Here is a 19003-nt window from a genome sequence, read left to right on the forward strand (position 1 = left end):
GTGTCGAACGTTGTGTGTGTCGAGCGTTGTGTGTGTCATGCGTTGTGTGTGTGTCGTGTGTGTGTGTGTCATGCGTTGTGTGTGTGTGTGTGTGTGTCATGCGTTGTGTGTGTGTGTGTGTCATGCGTTGTGTGTGTGTCATGCGTTGTGTGTGTGTGTCATGCGTTGTGTGTGTGTGTCATGCGTGGTGTGTGTGTCATGCGTTGTGTGTGTGTGTGTCATGCGTTGTGTGTGTGTGTGTCATGCGTTGTGTGTGTGTGTGTCATGCGTTGTGTGTGTGTGTCATGCGTTGTGTGTGTGTGTGTGTGTGTCATGCGTTGTGTGTGTGTGTCGAGCGTTGTGTGTGTGTGTCGAGCGTTGTGTGTGTGTCGAGCGTTGTGTGTGTCATGCGTTGTGTGTGTGTGTCGTGTGTGTGTGTGTCATGCGTTGTGTGTGTGTGTCGAGCGTTGTGTGTGTGTGTGTGTCATGCGTTGTGTGTGTGTGTGTCATGCGTTGTGTGTGTGTGTGTCATGCGTTGTGTGTGTGTGTCATGCGTTGTGTGTGTGTGTCATGCGTTGTGTGTGTGTGTGTGTCATGCGTTGTGTGTGTGTGTCGAGCGTTGTGTGTGTGTCGAGCGTTGTGTGTGTCATGCGTTGTGTGTGTGTGTCGTGTGTGTGTGTCATGCGTTGTGTGTGTGTGTCGAGCGTTGTGTCGAGCGTTGTGTGTGTGTGTGTGTCATGCGTTGTGTGTGTGTGTGTGTCATGCGTTGTGTGTGTGTGTGTGTGTCATGCGTTGTGTGTGTGTGTGTGTCATGCGTTGTGTGTGTGTGTGTGTCATGCGTTGTGTGTGTGTGTGTGTCATGCGTTGTGTGTGTGTGTGTGTGTCATGCGTTGTGTGTGTGTGTGTGTGTCATGCGTTGTGTGTGTGTGTGTGTGTCATGCGTTGTGTGTGTGTGTGTGTGTCATGCGTTGTGTGTGTGTGTGTATCATGCGTTGTGTGTGTGTGTCATGCGTTGTGTGTGTGTGTCATGCGTTGTGTGTGTGTGTCATGCGTTGTGTGTGTGTGTCATGCGTTGTGTGTGTGTGTCGAGCGTTGTGTGTGTATCATGCGTTGTGTGTGTGTGTGTGTATCATGCGTTGTGTGTGTATCATGCGTTGTGTGTGTGTGTGTATCATGCGTTGTGTGTGTGTGTGTATCATGCGTTGTGTGTGTATCATGCGTTGTGTGTGTATCATGCGTTGTGTGTGTATCATGCGTTGTGTGTGTGTGTGTGTATCATGCGTTGTGTGTGTGTGTCATGCGTTGTGTGTGTCATGCGTTGTGTGTGTGTGTGTGTCATGCGTTGTGTGTGTGTGTCGAACGTTGTGTGTGTGTATCATGCGTTGTGTGTGTGTGTGTCATGCGTTGTGTGTGTCATGCGTTGTGTGTGTGTGTGTCATGCGTTGTGTGTGTGTGTGTGTGTGTGTGTCGAACGTTGTGTGTGTGTGTGTGTCGAGCGTTGTGTGTGTCATGCGTTGTGTGTGTGTCGTGTGTGTGTGTGTGTGTGTGTGTGTGTGTCGTGTGTCGTGTGTGTGTGTGTGTCGTGTGTGTGTGTGTGTGTCGTGTGTGTGTGTGTGTGTCGTGTGTGTGTGTGTGTGTGTGTGTGTGTGTGTGTGTGTGATGCGTTGTGTGTGTGTGTGTGTGTGTGTCATGTGTTGTGTGTGTGTGTGTGTGTGTGTGTCATGCGTTGTGTGTGTGTGTGTGTGTGTGTCGAACGTTGTGTGTGTGTGTGTGTGTCGAGCGTTGTGTGTGTCATGCGTTGTGTGTGCGTTGTGTGTGTGTGTCATGCGTTGTGTGTGTGTGTGTGTGTCGAGCGGTGTGTGTGTGTGTCGAGCGGTGTGTGTGTGTGTCGAGCGGTGTGTGTGTGTGTGTCGAGCGGTGTGTGTGTGTGTCGAGCGTTGTGTGTGTGTGTGTCGAGCGTTGTGTGTGTGTGTGTGTCGAGCGTTGTGTGTGTGTGTGTGTCGAGCGTTGTGTGTGTCGAGCGTTGTGTGTGTGTGTGTGTGTCGAGCGTTGTGTGTGTCGAGCGTTGTGTGTGTGTGTGTGTGTCGAGCGTTGTGTGTGTGTGTGTGTGTGTGTGTGTCATGCGTTGTGTGTGTGTCATGCGTTGTGTGTGTGTCATGCGTTGTGTGTGTGTCATGCGTTGTGTGTGTGTCATGCGTTGTGTGTGTGTCATGCGTTGTGTGTGTGTGTGTGTGTGTCATGCGTTGTGTGTGTGTGTGTGTGTGTGTCATGCGTTGTGTGTGTGTGTGTGTGTGTGTAATGCGTTGTGTGTGTGTGTGTGTCATGCGTTGTGTGTGTGTCATGCGTTGTGTGTGTGTGTGTGTCATGCGTTGTGTGTGTGTGTCATGCGTTGTGTGTGTGTGTGTCATGCGTTGTGTGTGTGTGTCATGCGTTGTGTGTGTGTGTCATGCGTTGTGTGTGTGTGTCATGCGTTGTGTGTGTGTGTCATGCGTTGTGTGTGTGTGTCTTGCGGTGTGTGTGTGTCATGCGTGGTGTGTGTGTGTGTCATGCGTGGTGTGTGTGTGTGTGTCATGCGTTGTGTGTGTGTGTGTGTGTGTCATGCGTTGTGTGTGTGTGTGTGTGTGTGTCATGCGTTGTGTGTGTGTGTGTGTGTGTCATGCGTTGTGTGTGTGTGTGTGTGTGTGTCGAACGTTGTGTGTGTCGAGCGTTGTGTGTGTCATGCGTTGTGTGTGTGTCGTGTGTGTGTGTGTCATGCGTTGTGTGTGTGTGTGTGTGTCATGCGTTGTGTGTGTGTGTCATGCGTTGTGTGTGTGTCATGCGTTGTGTGTGTGTCATGCGTTGTGTGTGTGTCATGCGTTGTGTGTGTGTGTCATGCGTTGTGTGTGTGTGTCATGCGTTGTGTGTGTGTGTCATGCGTGGTGTGTGTGTGTCATGCGTTGTGTGTGTGTGTGTCATGCGTTGTGTGTGTGTGTGTCATGCGTTGTGTGTGTGTGTGTCATGCGTTGTGTGTGTGTGTCATGCGTTGTGTGTGTGTGTCATGCGTTGTGTGTGTGTGTGTGTGTGTGTGTCATGCGTTGTGTGTGTGTGTCGAGCGTTGTGTGTGTCATGCGTTGTGTGTGTGTGTCGTGTGTGTGTGTCATGCGTTGTGTGTGTGTGTCGAGCGTTGTGTGTGTGTGTGTCGAGCGTTGTGTGTGTGTGTGTGTCATGCGTTGTGTGTGTGTGTGTGTCATGCGTTGTGTGTGTGTGTGTGTCATGCGTTGTGTGTGTGTGTGTGTCATGCGTTGTGTGTGTGTGTGTGTCATGCGTTGTGTGTGTGTGTGTGTGTCATGCGTTGTGTGTGTGTGTGTGTCATGCGTTGTGTGTGTGTGTGTGTGTCATGCGTTGTGTGTGTGTGTGTGTGTCATGCGTTGTGTGTGTGTGTGTATCATGCGTTGTGTGTGTGTGTGTGTCATGCGTTGTGTGTGTGTGTCATGCGTTGTGTGTGTGTGTCGAGCGTTGTGTGTGTATCATGCGTTGTGTGTGTGTGTGTGTATCATGCGTTGTGTGTGTGTGTATCATGCGTTGTGTGTGTGTGTGTATCATGCGTTGTGTGTGTATCATGCGTTGTGTGTGTGTGTGTGTGTATCATGCGTTGTGTGTGTGTGTGTCATGCGTTGTGTGTGTCATGCGTTGTGTGTGTGTGTGTGTCATGCGTTGTGTGTGTGTGTCGAACGTTGTGTGTGTGTGTGTGTATCATGCGTTGTGTGTGTGTGTGTCATGCGTTGTGTGTGTCATGCGTTGTGTGTGTGTGTGTCATGCGTTGTGTGTGTGTGTGTGTGTGTGTGTCGAACGTTGTGTGTGTGTGTGTCGAGCGTTGTGTGTGTCATGCGTTGTGTGTGTGTCGTGTGTGTGTGTGTGTGTGTGTGTGTCGTGTGTGTGTGTGTGTGTGTGTGATGCGTTGTGTGTGTGTGTGTGTGTCATGCGTTGTGTGTGTGTGTGTGTGTGTGTCATGCGTTGTGTGTGTGTGTGTGTGTGTGTGTGTCGAACGTTGTGTGTGTGTGTGTGTCGAGCGTTGTGTGTGTCATGCGTTGTGTGTGCGTTGTGTGTGTGTGTCATGCGTTGTGTGTGTGTGTGTGTCGAGCGGTGTGTGTGTGTGTCGAGCGTTGTGTGTGTGTGTGTCGAGCGTTGTGTGTGTGTGTGTGTCGAGCGTTGTGTGTGTGTGACGAGCGTTGTGTGTGTCGAGCGTTGTGTGTGTGTGTGTGTCGAGCGTTGTGTGTGTCGAGCGTTGTGTGTGTGTGTGTGTGTGTGTGTGTCGAGCGTTGTGTGTGTGTGTGTGTGTGTGTGTGTGTCGAGCGTTGTGTGTGTGTGTGTGTGTCATGCGTTGTGTGTGTGTCATGCGTTGTGTGTGTGTCATGCGTTGTGTGTGTGTCATGCGTTGTGTGTGTGTCATGCGTTGTGTGTGTGTCATGCGTGGTGTGTGTGTGTCATGCGTGGTGTGTGTGTGTCATGCGTTGTGTGTGTGTGTCATGCGTTGTGTGTGTGTGTCATGCGTTGTGTGTGTGTCATGCGTTGTGTGTGTGTCATGCGTTGTGTGTGTCATGCGTTGTGTGTGTGTCATGCGTTGTGTGTGTGTCATGCGTTGTGTGTGTGTCATGCGTTGTGTGTGTGTGTGTGTCATGCGTTGTGTGTGTGTCATGCGTTGTGTGTGTGTGTCATGCGTTGTGTGTGTGTGTCATGCGTTGTGTGTGTGTCTTGCGGTGTGTGTGTGTCTTGCGGTGTGTGTGTGTCTTGCGGTGTGTGTGTGTCTTGCGGTGTGTGTGTGTCTTGCGTGGTGTGTGTGTGTGTGTCATGCGTTGTGTGTGTGTGTGTGTGTGTGTGTCATGCGTTGTGTGTGTGTGTGTGTCATGCGTTGTGTGTGTGTGTGTGTGTCATGCGTTGTGTGTGTGTGTGTGTGTCATGCGTTGTGTGTGTGTGTGTGTGTGTGTGTCATGCGTTGTGTGTGTGTGTGTGTGTGTGTGTGTCATGCGGTGTGTGTGTGTGTGTGTCATGCGTTGTGTGTGTGTGTGTGTGTGTCATGCGTTGTGTGTGTGTGTGTGTCATGCGTTGTGTGTGTGTGTCATGCGTTGTGTGTGTGTGTCATGCGTTGTGTGTGTGTGTGTCATGCGTTGTGTGTGTGTGTCATGCGTTGTGTGTGTGTGTCATGCGTTGTGTGTGTGTGTCATGCGTTGTGTGTGTGTGTCTTGCGGTGTGTGTGTCTTGCGGTGTGTGTGTGTCATGCGTGGTGTGTGTGTGTGTCATGCGTGGTGTGTGTGTGTGTCATGCGTTGTGTGTGTGTGTCATGCGTTGTGTGTGTGTGTGTGTATCATGCGTTGTGTGTGTGTGTGTGTGTGTGTCATGCGTTGTGTGTGTGTGTGTGTCATGCGTTGTGTGTGTGTGTGTCGAACGTTGTGTGTGTCGAGCGTTGTGTGTGTGTCGAGCGTTGTGTGTGTCATGCGTTGTGTGTGTGTCGTGTGTGTGTGTGTCATGCGTTGTGTGTGTGTCGTGTGTGTCATGCGTTGTGTGTGTGTGTGTCATGCGTTGTGTGTGTGTGTGTGTCATGCGTTGTGTGTGTGTGTGTGTCATGCGTTGTGTGTGTGTCATGCGTTGTGTGTGTGTCATGCGTTGTGTGTGTGTCATGCGTTGTGTGTGTGTGTCATGCGTTGTGTGTGTGTGTCATGCGTGGTGTGTGTGTCATGCGTTGTGTGTGTGTGTGTGTCATGCGTTGTGTGTGTGTGTCATGCGTTGTGTGTGTGTGTGTCATGCGTTGTGTGTGTGTGTGTCATGCGTTGTGTGTGTGTGTCATGCGTTGTGTGTGTGTGTCATGCGTTGTGTGTGTGTGTGTGTCATGCGTTGTGTGTGTGTCGAGCGTTGTGTGTGTGTCGAGCGTTGTGTGTGTCATGCGTTGTGTGTGTGTGTCGTGTGTGTGTGTCATGCGTTGTGTGTGTGTGTCGAGCGTTGTGTGTGTGTGTGTGTCATGCGTTGTGTGTGTGTGTGTGTGTCATGCGTTGTGTGTGTGTGTGTGTCATGCGTTGTGTGTGTGTGTGTGTCATGCGTTGTGTGTGTGTGTGTGTCATGCGTTGTGTGTGTGTGTGTGTCATGCGTTGTGTGTGTGTGTGTGTCATGCGTTGTGTGTGTGTGTGTATCATGCGTTGTGTGTGTGTGTGTATCATGCGTTGTGTGTGTGTGTATCATGCGTTGTGTGTGTGTGTCATGCGTTGTGTGTGTGTGTGTCATGCGTTGTGTGTGTGTGTGTGTCATGCGTTGTGTGTGTGTGTGTGTCATGCGTTGTGTGTGTGTGTGTGTCATGCGTTGTGTGTGTGTCATGCGTTGTGTGTGTGTGTCGAGCGTTGTGTGTGTATCATGCGTTGTGTGTGTGTGTGTGTATCATGCGTTGTGTGTGTGTGTGTGTGTATCATGCGTTGTGTGTGTGTGTGTGTGTATCATGCGTTGTGTGTGTATCATGCGTTGTGTGTGTATCATGCGTTGTGTGTGTGTGTGTGTATCATGCGTTGTGTGTGTGTGTGTGTCATGCGTTGTGTGTGTCATGCGTTGTGTGTGTGTGTGTCATGCGTTGTGTGTGTGTGTCGAACGTTGTGTGTGTGTGTGTATCATGCGTTGTGTGTGTGTGTGTCATGCGTTGTGTGTGTCATGCGTTGTGTGTGTGTGTGTCATGCGTTGTGTGTGTGTGTGTGTGTCGAACGTTGTGTGTGTGTGTGTCGAGCGTTGTGTGTGTCGAGCGTTGTGTGTGTCATGCGTTGTGTGTGTGTCGTGTGTGTGTGTGTGTGTGTGTCGTGTGTGTGTGTGTGTGTGTGTGTGTGTCGAGCGGTGTGTGTGTGTGTCGAGCGGTGTGTGTGTGTGTCGAGCGTTGTGTGTGTGTGTGTCGAGCGTTGTGTGTGTGTGTGTCGAGCGTTGTGTGTGTGTGTCGAGCGTTGTGTGTGTGTGTCGAGCGTTGTGTGTGTGTGTCGAGCGTTGTGTGTGTCGAGCGTTGTGTGTGTGTCGAGCGTTGTGTGTGTCGAGCGTTGTGTGTGTGTGTGTCGAGCGTTGTGTGTGTGTGTGTGTGTGTGTGTGTGTCGAGCGTTGTGTGTGTGTGTGTGTGTGTCGAGCGTTGTGTGTGTGTCGAGCGTTGTGTGTGTGTGTGTGTCGAGCGTTGTGTGTGTGTGTGTCGAGCGTTGTGTGTGTGTCGAGCGTTGTGTGTGTGTGTGTGTCGAGCGTTGTGTGTGTCGAGCGTTGTGTGTGTGTGTGTGTGTCGAGCGTTGTGTGTGTGTGTGTGTGTGTGTGTGTGTGTGTGTCGAGCGTTGTGTGTGTGTGTGTCGAGCGTTGTGTGTATGTCACGCATTACTCTACGCTGTGCAAAAGTCCGCATTTGAACAGTCTATAGCAAATACTGGAACTAATAACAAAACATACTTACAGCCGCTGATTCAGGAGCGCCAGATTGTAACAGCAAAGTCAGAATTGACCCTTTTTTATTTTTTAGAAATAGCCTTCGTGCACAGCCAGCCTTGTACTCTCCTAGGTTCACAAAACTGTTGTCCATAAAATGCGTTCAAATTCGAACATTTGGTTTGTGCTGTTCTGTTGTAAACAAATCTTAACCAATGATTTCTAATTGCATCTACTTTCGGAAGGTCAAATAAAGTTCTTTTGCTTTCGCACAGAAACACACAGCGTCTCCCTGACACGGCTGCATCAACACTACTGCAGTTACTGAAACCATGCCTTCTTTCTTTGCATGAACATTTGGGCGGCATTACTAAAATATTTCCATTATTTCCTTTTTACGTGCCTTTAGTACCAATTTATATCTGTACCCACTTGTCAAGCACTTTTAAACGCTCCTGTGTGTTTTGCGTGCATGCTCTGGTTTTGAATTACAAAACCACAAGTTTATTTACATGTTTTTGCAGTGTTGAGTATTGTAGCCAATCACAGACATCTCTGTTGAAAGCAATGGCCAGTCAGTGGTGTTTTCTGTAGGTTAATCAGAAGAATGTTTTGTTTTACGTAAGTTGACAGAGTTCTAGACGCTTGCAGAAAATAGAGCTGTGCATTAAGTGATGCAGAGTAAATTCAGAGAAACTACAACAGCAACAAGTCTGTGTTCCCTGAATATATTTAGCAGCTTCTACAGTTAAAACACGCTTTTTGATGTGTCCTTTTTAAGGCAATGTTTAAAAAAATGTTGTTTTTAAAATAAATCTAAAAATACTTAAATATTTAATGCATTATTTAATTGTACTTGCTATACTACTTTAATACACTACAGTACTAACATTTTATAATAAATCAAGACCTGAAAACTAGGGAGTGGAAATAACAATTGAGATTGCGTGTCTTTGTCACCTTTTTCACCCATGATGCGTTTGCATCCCTGTTCACATTTACAATTACAGTTGCATTTTAGAGAGGATCACTTGTAGGGATGGAACGGTTCAGCAACAACAAAGAAATCACTCACTGCTCTTGATTGAATCGCTTTTGTAACTTTAATGAAGATTAAACTTGAACTTATACAGTCAAATATGCAATGCTGTTTTACATTTGATTACTTTATTCAATTTCTGTACATAAAAACTAATGCTATAGACCTACCTGAAAAACCCCTGAAAATCACTGTTTATTTTATTTGTATCTTCACTCTGTTGTATTTATTTGTGCTGTTGCTTGTAGTTTATTTTTATTTGACAGTATAGTTTTTCCCTAAACATACCGAACCCGTGATACAACCCAAACCGTGAAAAAGCTGAACCGTTCCACCCCTAATAACTTGTAATCACATTTCCAAATGAGAAAGCACTGCTTATAGGCTACTGATGTTTATGGAAAACTTTCTCATTCCACCCTCACTATGTTGTTCCAAACATGTATGATTTTCTTTCTTCTGTGTAACACAAAATATATTTTGAAGAATGTTAAAACCAAACCATTGTCTTCCACTTCATGGAGAAAATAAACACTGAGAAATTTCCCAGAATGTCTTCTTTTGTGCTTAAATATATGAATCTTTCCCCAGGTTTCTACTAGCCTTAGCTCTGTAGCCAGCAGAATCTCAAACTCTAATTTGTTTTTACAGCACAATGTTAGCATAGAGGACTCATGTTTGTGATGGCAGCCTGTCCGTTCCCCACCAGAGAAAAACTGCACGCACTTGCCCATGCCAAAAAATAAAGAGTACTCTCAAACTGAAAATGTTCTGCATGTGTGCAATACTCAGCCTACCTATAAACCACCTTCTAAAGATTTAGGAAAATTGAACCCTTCTCATAATAAAGTGGATCTTGATCACTGAATTGAGCTTTTGCCAGAAAGAAGGTCAAATATTTGCCTTATCTTATTGAGTGCATGTTGTACTGTTCACAATCATCAGTGTTTATCTTTAGAGAAGTGACGTCTCTGATGAAAATGAGCACATAGCATGAAATAACCCAGTTCTGTCTTTTTTTAAATTTTTTATTATTATTATTTATTTAAGTAAAGTAGTAACCCAGTTCCACAGCTTTTAAGCTGTATTTAAAAAAAAAATTATCATCTGATTTCAAAAACTGTATCATTTTTATCTTTTGTTGTTTTGCAGAACAACAGTATCTGAATTTGTGGTCATCTAGGGATTATTCTGACACATCTGAGAGGTGAGTCCATTAAACATTCAACAGAAAATAGTTCATGGGTTGATCACTTTCAAATAAATACTGTGCAGTTCATACAATAACTTGAATGCGCTTTCTTTTTCTGAGCATGGTTTTGTAATTAATAATTCTGAGCATGGTTTTGTAATTAATAATTCTGAGCATGGTTTTGTAACTTGGTAACTGTAACTTTTTTTTAGAGGTGAGATCAGTCAGAAATGTAAGTTTGATACAAATGTCCTGATGGCAATTAAAAAATAAATAGCCTAATAAAAAATGAAATCCTTAAACTTTTTTTTTGCGTAATGTTTTATTGGTTTTCCCTCAAAAAGAATATTAACAAAAATACTGTACTTCTAAATATTTGAAAAAAAAATGTTGTGTGCCACATCAGTCACATGGACAGTAACACATAACTAACAAAGTTACAGTCCAACCAATCGCTTGTCCAAAAAATACTTTAAACAGAAAATGATATTATTGAGAGGACCAGCCCACATGACTGTGTGCCAAGGTCAATACGTTTCTTAAAGGGATAGTTCAGACAAAAAAAAAATTGACATTTTATGAAACCCATTTTAAAATATCAGGTAATTTGACTTTTATTAGAAGACAAAGGTAGTTTAGGTGGTTTGACTCCCTAAAGATGTATTAAAGAATTATTTGATCTTTTTGCTTAAAGCTTTTTACCTTAAGAAATATATTTAAAAATTGTGGAAATGAATAGGATGTGTACACTCACAAATATTACATTTTACTTGATGTTGCATGATGTTTTTAGATTCATTCAATTTAATACTTTCCTAAAAATAGCAAAAAAAATACAAATAAAATCAAGTCCAGAAGAATAGTAATGCATACTGCATTTCTGAACTTTTGTCACGTTTAAACTAGATAAAATATTTTTACATTATAGTGGATACTAAATTTGTCACTGACACACATATTTTAGTAGCTAAATATATGTGAATAATGTGAAAAGTTCAGCTTTTCCATTACAGGAATAAATGTAATTTGATATAAATTATAAGAATGTTTGCCATTACTGTGTATTTGATTAAATAAACGCAGGCTGGGTGAGCATAAGATAACATTAGAAGCTGCCCCTGAGTCAGCTGCTGTTGTCTGTGCTGTGTTCAAGCGAGAGACTGTGAGGATGAGCAGGAAGAGGCCCGTGAGGCTGGGTGTTACCAGCTCTAACCTTCATATGAACCTCTGCTGAGTGACTGACAGCTGTCTGCGGTGAACATGTCTGTGCACGAGGACTTAGATCACCCGCGCTTCTTCGTGGGAGCTGACGACGGCGAGGGAGACGAGCTGCTGGATCCAGGCAGAGTCCTCGGCTATGACTGCCTGTACGAAAACGTGGAAGAGGAGGATGAGGACAGAGATGATGCAGAATATGATTCGGTATGTGAACAGACTCGTATTGGCTGTTTAGGCAATAAATGGTAGAGAAAAAAAATTTCTTGAACAAATGCCAGCACGATTCTACAAAATGCTAAATAGTCTGCAGTTAAAAGAAATGCTTACATCTATATGGTTAATTATAAAGAAACGTGGCCCCAACAGTAACAATGAAAGGATTATAAAACTCCTTCAGGAAGAAAATCCAACAATGTGACAAAATAAGATGGTTCTTCTCAAGCAGCTGTGTATACAATTTGGTAAAAAGTAAACAAAAGCGAACGTATAAAAAGAAAAACATACAGGTAGACCAGGCATCAGGCCAGAAAACTCAAAGCCTAGGACATCGAATTTGTGCAACAAAGCAACAACTGGATGGAAAGTCAATATGATTAATTCATAGAACTTTCATTAATATGTCATTTGCTTGTAAAATACACATTTAGTGCCAGATTTACTAGCAGCTTGTGTCAGCGCAAACCCTCTTTTGGAGTTAAAATTTTATAAGGGAAGAGTATTTAAATAAATCATGCAATAGTAAATTAGGTTTGCGGTAGCCAATTAACAGGTATTTATTTAACACCCCAAAGTAAGCATGTCTCAGGTTATTTTGCGCTTGACATGGTGCTCTGAGGCTCATCAGTCGTGCTTTGTGAGACTGCATTTATAAAAGCCGACAAAGGATTCCTTATAATAACCTGCCATAAACAAACAGTATATGAGAACATATTTTAATATCCAAATTAATTCAAATCAGGACCTCTATGAATAAAAGTTATATTATGCAAGACATCAGGCATTTCAGTCATTAGCTGACTAACATGTCATGCCTGTATGTTGCATTGTATAATGATTTACAGCTCAGTAAAGACTATATAGATGAATTAAAATATATATACAACCTGAAGAAATGCACTGAGAGCTGCTCTTTCCTGGAGAGGATGCAAAAAGCCAATGCTCTGTAACAGGTGTATTGTTTCAGCTGTCAGTGAGGGATGCTTTTTTACATCGCAACAAATAAAAACATTACAGCTGTGATGCAACAATTTTTGTTAAACTTTGAAGCCTAACTCGAATGAATGAAATGCTTGTAATTTGAGAAGCGTGTTGTTATCTGCAGCCTCCTGAGAGACAGATCGTGGTGGGTATCTGTGCCATGTCTAAGAAGTCCAAGTCCAAACCTATGAAGGAGATCCTGGAGAGACTTTGTCTGTTCAAATACATCACTGTGGTTACGTTTGAAGAGGAAGTCATTCTGAATGAGCCGGTGGAAAACTGGCCACTCTGTGATTGTCTCATCTCTTTCCATTCCAAAGGTTTGTAGCGTTTGTGTTTGTTACAGAAAACAAGTTTTTGCTGTTTATTACGATAAATAGGTCAGACCTGACTGTAAGCTGCACCGGGTCAAAATTACATTGTTGAGAGAAAAAAAGCATAAGGATGAATACAGGAAAGTCTGCTAGTTCACTTTCTTTGGTCCGGACCAAATACTTTTTTTTTTTTTTTTTTTTTTTTTTTGTTGTTTGGTGTGGTTCGCGTTCACACTTTTTGCAAGTGAACCAGAATGTGTAAACACAACCACACGTGTGCTAAGGTCATCCATTCATTGGACAGAAATTCTCAAGCAGGGAAAAGAGGAAGTGCCAAAACAGGCTGATCATGGAGAACAATTTTTTTTTTTCTTTTACTGATTTGGTGCTATCTTACGCAAAATTAAGAAGCTTATGCGCATCATGTCATGCGATGTTGTAATTACGATTTGCCGAAAATAAAATCTATAGATATAAAATACTTAAAGCATATCACAATGTTAGTTTAAACATTTAACCATGATAAATCCAATCGTTTGTGCGGAGAGTGGAAGCTGAAGTGCGCTTCAGGACATCAGTGGAAGCAAATTAAATACGCCGCGTCATTTTTGCTCCTAAAGGTAAGAATAATACGTTGTTCGGAACTGTAAAGGGTCTATTTTTATTTGTGTGCACTCACGATATCAACAAAACATTGTGCTTTTGTCAAATAAAGAAGACAAACAGGATGCGCTTGCAGCCTCGGTCTCGAGTCAGGATCAAATTCATCTTCGCGACACAGACTCAGAAAACACTAGTTTATTAATAAATAATTCAAATATCACCTTACTATTTCCCTTCAACGTATACATGGTCACTTTTGCGGCAAGCTTTAGCCTATTTAGGGCGCTCGTGTCACGTTGGTGTGCACCCTAAGTTGCATCGGTGTATAAGTCACATTTTATTATTACATAATAACTAAATAGAAAATAAACAAATTAATGGAAACATTTACAAACAATATAAACACTATAAGCATGTATTTATATTCCCTTCACTCCATAACAAATGCTCATTTTCAGTATAACGCTATTCGGGACAGAACAGGAATGGAAAATATATAGCATAAAGTATATATATTGTTCCGACAGAAAATGAAAAGTTGCGATTTTCTAGGCTGTCCTAGATCATTTCATATCGGACTAGAAAATCTTTTCATTTCCCGTCGGTCTTAGTACACGATGTAACTACAGAAGAGTCGAGTTTTAAATAGGAAAATTATCAAAACTCTTTGGTCATTTTTGAGCGAGATGCTAACGGTCTAATCCGATTCAATGATCTATGCTAAGCTAAGCTAAAAGTGGTACCGCCAGACCCGGAAGATCGGCTGAATGGGTTCGAAAACGGTACAACTCAACTGTTTAACTCTTGGGGAGTTGTAAAATGTTGAAAAATGGGAAAAGTTGAAAGAAAAACTTTCCCAAAAAAAAGTGTGTGTTCCTTTTAAAAATGTTGAATGCACCGATAGCTCCAGTCAGTTACTGTATTGACACCAAGAGCAGAAATGTACATTTCCTCTTGACGTGAATCTGTTTTTGTGAATTTATGTTCATTATTTATTGTCTGTTTTTAAAGGATTCCCACTGGATAAAGCCGTGGCTTACAAGAAGCTGAGGAATCCGTTTGTCATCAATGATCTGGATCTTCAGTATTTTATTCAGGACAGGTGAGCTTCATTTCCACCATCAGGGGCCTCGTGTATTAATGTACGCTGTTTTCCAAGCACATATCTGAATTTATAAAAAATAAACTTGGCGTAAATATGTGCGGTGCGCACTGATGCTCTTGACTGTTCGTACGCACTCTTTTTCCTGGAGTAATGAAGTAAACAATGATTTTAAACCGTTTTCATTTCAATATACTCATTTACATTAAATATTCCACTCTCATCAATGGAGATAAGCACTGAAATTACATAAAGTCATTACACAGAAGTTCAACCAAAATTATATGAATTTAGACATTTTAGAGATCATGCGCTTGATCACTTTTCCTGTGGCATGCAATGTTTTAATGACAGCGATGAGTGCTATAATAATTCATATATTTAAACTAAACTGCGGATCTCATGTTATGAGAATTGTTTTTTTAGCGAGAACAATGATGCACACTTCGATATATGGCGGACACTGCTGGATTCGGTGGTCGAGCGGTCCATTGTCCGGCTGGAATAATAGCTACTGTACAACCGCAGCTGCATAGAGGTGTTGATGTCGGGTGAAGGCATCTCCACAACATTATGAAAAATACCACTGTATTTGAAGGATACAATTTGGGGTGGGAGGGGTGAGATTTGCCTGTTTCCTTTGAAAGTACTTTGTCAGTGACACACGAGTCAGACAATTGTATTTACACTGCAATAAATGGCTTGCCTGTTTCCACTAAAAATAGCTAAAAGATGTTCACCTTTTCAGCAAAACTACATTCGTTTTATTTGATTTGAGTTGTTTAAAAGAAATTAAATACTATTTGGTCAGTGGAAAGAATGAGGTCAAGTATATTCTAAAATAGGCTCTTTATCTAAGAACTAAACCGTTTTGTTTTTATGGATATTTTGATATATTCTAAAACATTCTGGATGATTTTGGCAATACAAATTAATGTGGCACAAATTGCATTTAGTCCGTATCTCATATTTCCTTAACATCTGGTGCCTTTGACAGTGTCACGTGGATGGGGGTATGCATGGAAATGATATGCAGATGAGGTTATGCATCGTAAAACGAGGCGTTGTAAGCTACATCATATATGGTGGTTCTCTTTCAAGCATACGTTTCGGTGTCTCACTATGGGATACGCCCCTTCCGCGTATTCCTCAGAAGCCCTATTACATTACGCCAGCCCCAATTGGCTGGCAGACGTGACGCTGTGTCTGGGAGTGGCCTCCCCACCCCTCAGTATAAAGGAGCGACACAACGTCACTACGACATTCAAAAACCTCTTCTCGCTTCACACCAGAAGCCTTAACGAACTCTCGGACGAACGACTGGCCACCACGCCGTTTTTTCGCCTGACTCCTTCAATTTTGCATTCCAGCCGATTGCAAGGAGTGTTCGATACTACGATGGCTGCTGCAATGCAGACTGTCCCGGCTAGCGAGGGAGATGCTGTGCGACTTTGTTCATGCGGGAACAAAATTTCATGCAAAGACACACACCAGGTCTGCTCTGCATGTCTTGGGCTGAAACATGCCCAAATGGCGATCGAAAACCCCGGTTCCTGTGAACACTGCGCACGCTTCACTACGAAGAGCCTTCGTCGCAGGCTAGCACGCCAAGCTAGCCTGTCAGGCCACGATCCCCTCATGTCGCCTAGCCCCGTTCCAGCTGCCACTCCGCAGGTATCCATCCCTGTAGAGCTGCCCACCACGGCAGCTTTATCATGGGGTGAACAGCTTGACGTTTGCGTCCCTCTGACCAGTGTGTTTAGCACGGACGAGGAAGAAGACGCGCTCGATTTCGAGGAAGAGGGACAATCGGACTTTCTTCTCTCTGAAGAAGAGGAAGATTTCGAGGACTCCCCTTTCATTCCCCCTGCGCACACGGCACAACCCTTCGCCGCGGCGGGGACCACGGAAGATGCGGACGGGGCACCATCCCCGCTGCTCAGTGTGGATCTGCAAGATGTGTGCAAACGCGCTGCAGAGAAACTAAATATTCCTTGGCCGACCGTGGTAGCAGAGACTGCAAAGTCTCGCTATGAGGGTAAGAGGCTGCCGAGGGCGAAACGGGCAGCACGGCAGCTCCTTCCTGTGTTTCCAGAGCTCCTGGAGGAGCTTGCGGTGACCTGGAAGGACAAACCGTTCACCAGCAAGTTACCCGTGCAGGGAGGATCCGCTCTCGATGTGGAGGGAATGGAGAAAGCAGGACTTCTCCGAATGCCTCCCATGGAGCCATTAGTTGCCGCGCACTTGCATCCAAAGCACACGGCAGCTGCAAATCCGACGTTGCCATCCAAAGCGGACCGTTTCCAGTCAAGCATGTCGGAACGCGCTTATAAAGCGATTGCTCTCTCTGTCAGGGCGCTGAACGCTACCTCTATGCTGACCGCGTACCAAGCGGAATTGCAGGACGAAGCGTCGACCATACCAGGTCAGACGCACTGGGAAGAGATATGTGTAGTGACAGATCTCTCTCTGCGTCTTCAGAGGTGCGCGGTTCAAGCCGCGGGCAAAGCCATGGCCACAATGGTCATCCAAGAGAGAGGACGTTGGCTTAACCTGGCTAATCTCTCTGACAGGGAGAAAGAAGCTATCCTGGACGCACCGGTGGTCACAGAAGGCATTTTTGGCTCGGCGTTGACACCGGTGCAAAAGAGATGCGAGGAAAAGAAGAGGGATGATGAGGCTTTGCAGCTCTGTATGCCTCGGAAGGCACAGACTGCACCCCCCCGCCACCTCGGCAGACTTTCGCACAAGTTACGGCCCGCCCACCCCCCAGCTATCGCATTCCTCGGCGGCAGAGACCGAACGTGAATGCAGCGGGTCACAGCGGAGTCCCGGAACAGAGAACTGCCTGGCCTAGGAAGAACTACCCGCCTGCAACAGCTCAGGCGGTCCAGCCAGCTCCTCAACCTCATCCTCACTCCCATCCTCAGGGAGCGAGGAGGAAGAAGGCAGTTTGATGGGGTCTTCCCCGGGGAAAGGAGCACAAAAGCCCCCCCGTTCGCGAGCTCCCGTCCCCCAGATGTTCAGCGTTCGACAGTGGACGAGTTCCAAAGTTCCCGGATGTTCTGTGGAAAGATAGAGCCCGGTTGGGCCAGGGGAACCAGGGCAGTGAAAAGGACAAGGGATGGTGCAGTGGTGTACACCCACCCACTAGTCACAAGCATTTTTCATGTCCAAAACATGTTGCAAAACATAATTCCCCAAAAAACGTTGCAAAACACGTTGACAGACCACAGCATAACATCACCTCGGGGAGCTTTAGCTCCCTTAGGGGTGTTGAGACGCTTAAACTCTGTCCGAGCGCTGAATGCCCACGCATGCGCAGTACAGACAACAAACTCGCTCACGGCTCAGCCACACGAGGGCGCCAGAACGCTGCAAATAAACAGTTGGCGAGAATGCACACGGTCCCGCTGGGTACTAAGGACAGTACAATTCGGGTACCGACTGCAGTTCGCCGCTTCCCCCCCGCATTTCAAAGGGATAATTCATTCTCAGGTGCGGGAAAAATTAAAGCATGTTCTTCAGGAAGAAATTTCCTCTCTGTTGAACAAAAGGGCTATAACAGTGGTCCCACCCGAGCAGAGCCACAGCGGGTTTTACTCGAGGTACTTCCTCGTCCCAAAGAAAGGGACTCAAGCTCTTCGTCCCATATTAGATCTGCGGGCACTGAACAAGTACTTAAGAAAGTACAAGTTCAGAATGCTCACTCATTCTACACTCCTAAAATTAGTGCGCCATGGCGATTGGTTTACGTCAATCGACCTGAAGGACGCATATTTTCACATAAAGATATATCCACCCCACAGGAAATTCCTGAGGTTTGCTTTCCTCGGCGTGGCATACGAGTATCTGGTTCTACCATTCGGGTTGTCTCTCAGCCCCCGAGTGTTTGTAAAATGTACAGAAGCGGCACTCACTCCGCTCAGGGAGAAGGGCATTCGTCTCGCTACTTACATAGACGACTGGCTGGTGACAGCTCAGTCAGAGCGAGAAACGAGAGAACACACAGTTATGCTTCTGGAACACATACAGAAACTGGGTTTCAAATTAAACATCGAAAAGAGTGTTTTAATTCCCACACAGTCTATAACATATCTGGGGCTGTCACTGAACTCGGTGACATTCAGAGCACGACTGTCAGAAGACAGGGTGAGAAAATTCACTCGGTGCATGACCGATTTTCAGAGGGGAAACAGTGTTTCCTTTCGCACATGCCTCAGGCTATTAGGACTGATGGCTTCAGCCCTGATAGTTATTCCCTTAGGCAGACTGTTCATGAGAGAATTTCAACGCTGGGTAGCGTCTCAGGGACTGGACCCAATACGTCACTCCCGCAGGAGAGTAAGAGTGACGTCAGAGGCAGTCTTAGCACTGCGCCAGTGGAGACACCCGACCTTTCTGGTTCAGGGGGTACTCATGGGCGTGGTTCGAGCCAGAAAAGTGATAACAACGGACGCGTCGTTGTCCGGTTGGGGGGGCATTCACGAGGGCAGGATAGTGAATGGAAGATGGGATCAACATCTGACCAGTCTTCACATAAACTATTTGGAAATGCTAGCCGTTTTTCTGACGTTGAAGCATTTTCTTCCTTTTCTCAAAGGGCATCATGTTCTCGTGAGAACGGACAACACTACGGTTGTGGCTTACATAAACCGGCAGGGAGGTCTCAGATCACTTCCCTTGCACATGTTAGCACGCAAACTGATTTTATGGAGCAATACCAATCTTTTATCCCTGAGAGCGACGCACGTACAGGGTGTTATGAACCAGGGTGCGGATTTGCTTTCCAGGGGCAATCCTCTCTACGGGGAGTGGAAGTTGAACAGGGAGGTGGTCGAACAGATTTGGAGCATATACGGCAGAGCGACAGTAGATCTGTTCGCGTCACACGACAATGCTCAGTGTCCTCTGTTTTTCTCCCTGAAAGATCAGAGCGCGCCTCTGGGGATAGATGC

At 45.2% G+C, this 19003-nt stretch overlaps 1 protein-coding gene across 5 annotated transcripts in view; it reads left to right on the top strand.

Moving 5' to 3' along the window:
* Window positions 1–19003, top strand: part of LOC306865901 (inositol hexakisphosphate and diphosphoinositol-pentakisphosphate kinase 2-like) — a 71895-nt gene that overhangs the window by 3228 nt on the left and 49664 nt on the right. For all 5 annotated transcript variants that reach the window (XM_079410734.1, XM_079410730.1, XM_079410731.1 and 2 more), the window contains exons 2-5: window positions 9572–9626; window positions 10765–11033; window positions 12151–12346; window positions 13955–14045. In XM_079410734.1, the coding sequence (XP_079266860.1) occupies window positions 10872–11033; window positions 12151–12346; window positions 13955–14045 (449 nt within the window). In that variant the 5' untranslated portion in view covers window positions 9572–9626; window positions 10765–10871. The remainder of the gene's footprint in view (window positions 1–9571; window positions 9627–10764; window positions 11034–12150; window positions 12347–13954; window positions 14046–19003) is intronic.

The sequence above is a fragment of the Barbus barbus genome, assembly GCF_936440315.1.
Source record: "Barbus barbus genome assembly, chromosome: 47".
In the NCBI taxonomy this organism is placed as follows: Eukaryota; Metazoa; Chordata; class Actinopteri; order Cypriniformes; family Cyprinidae; genus Barbus; species Barbus barbus.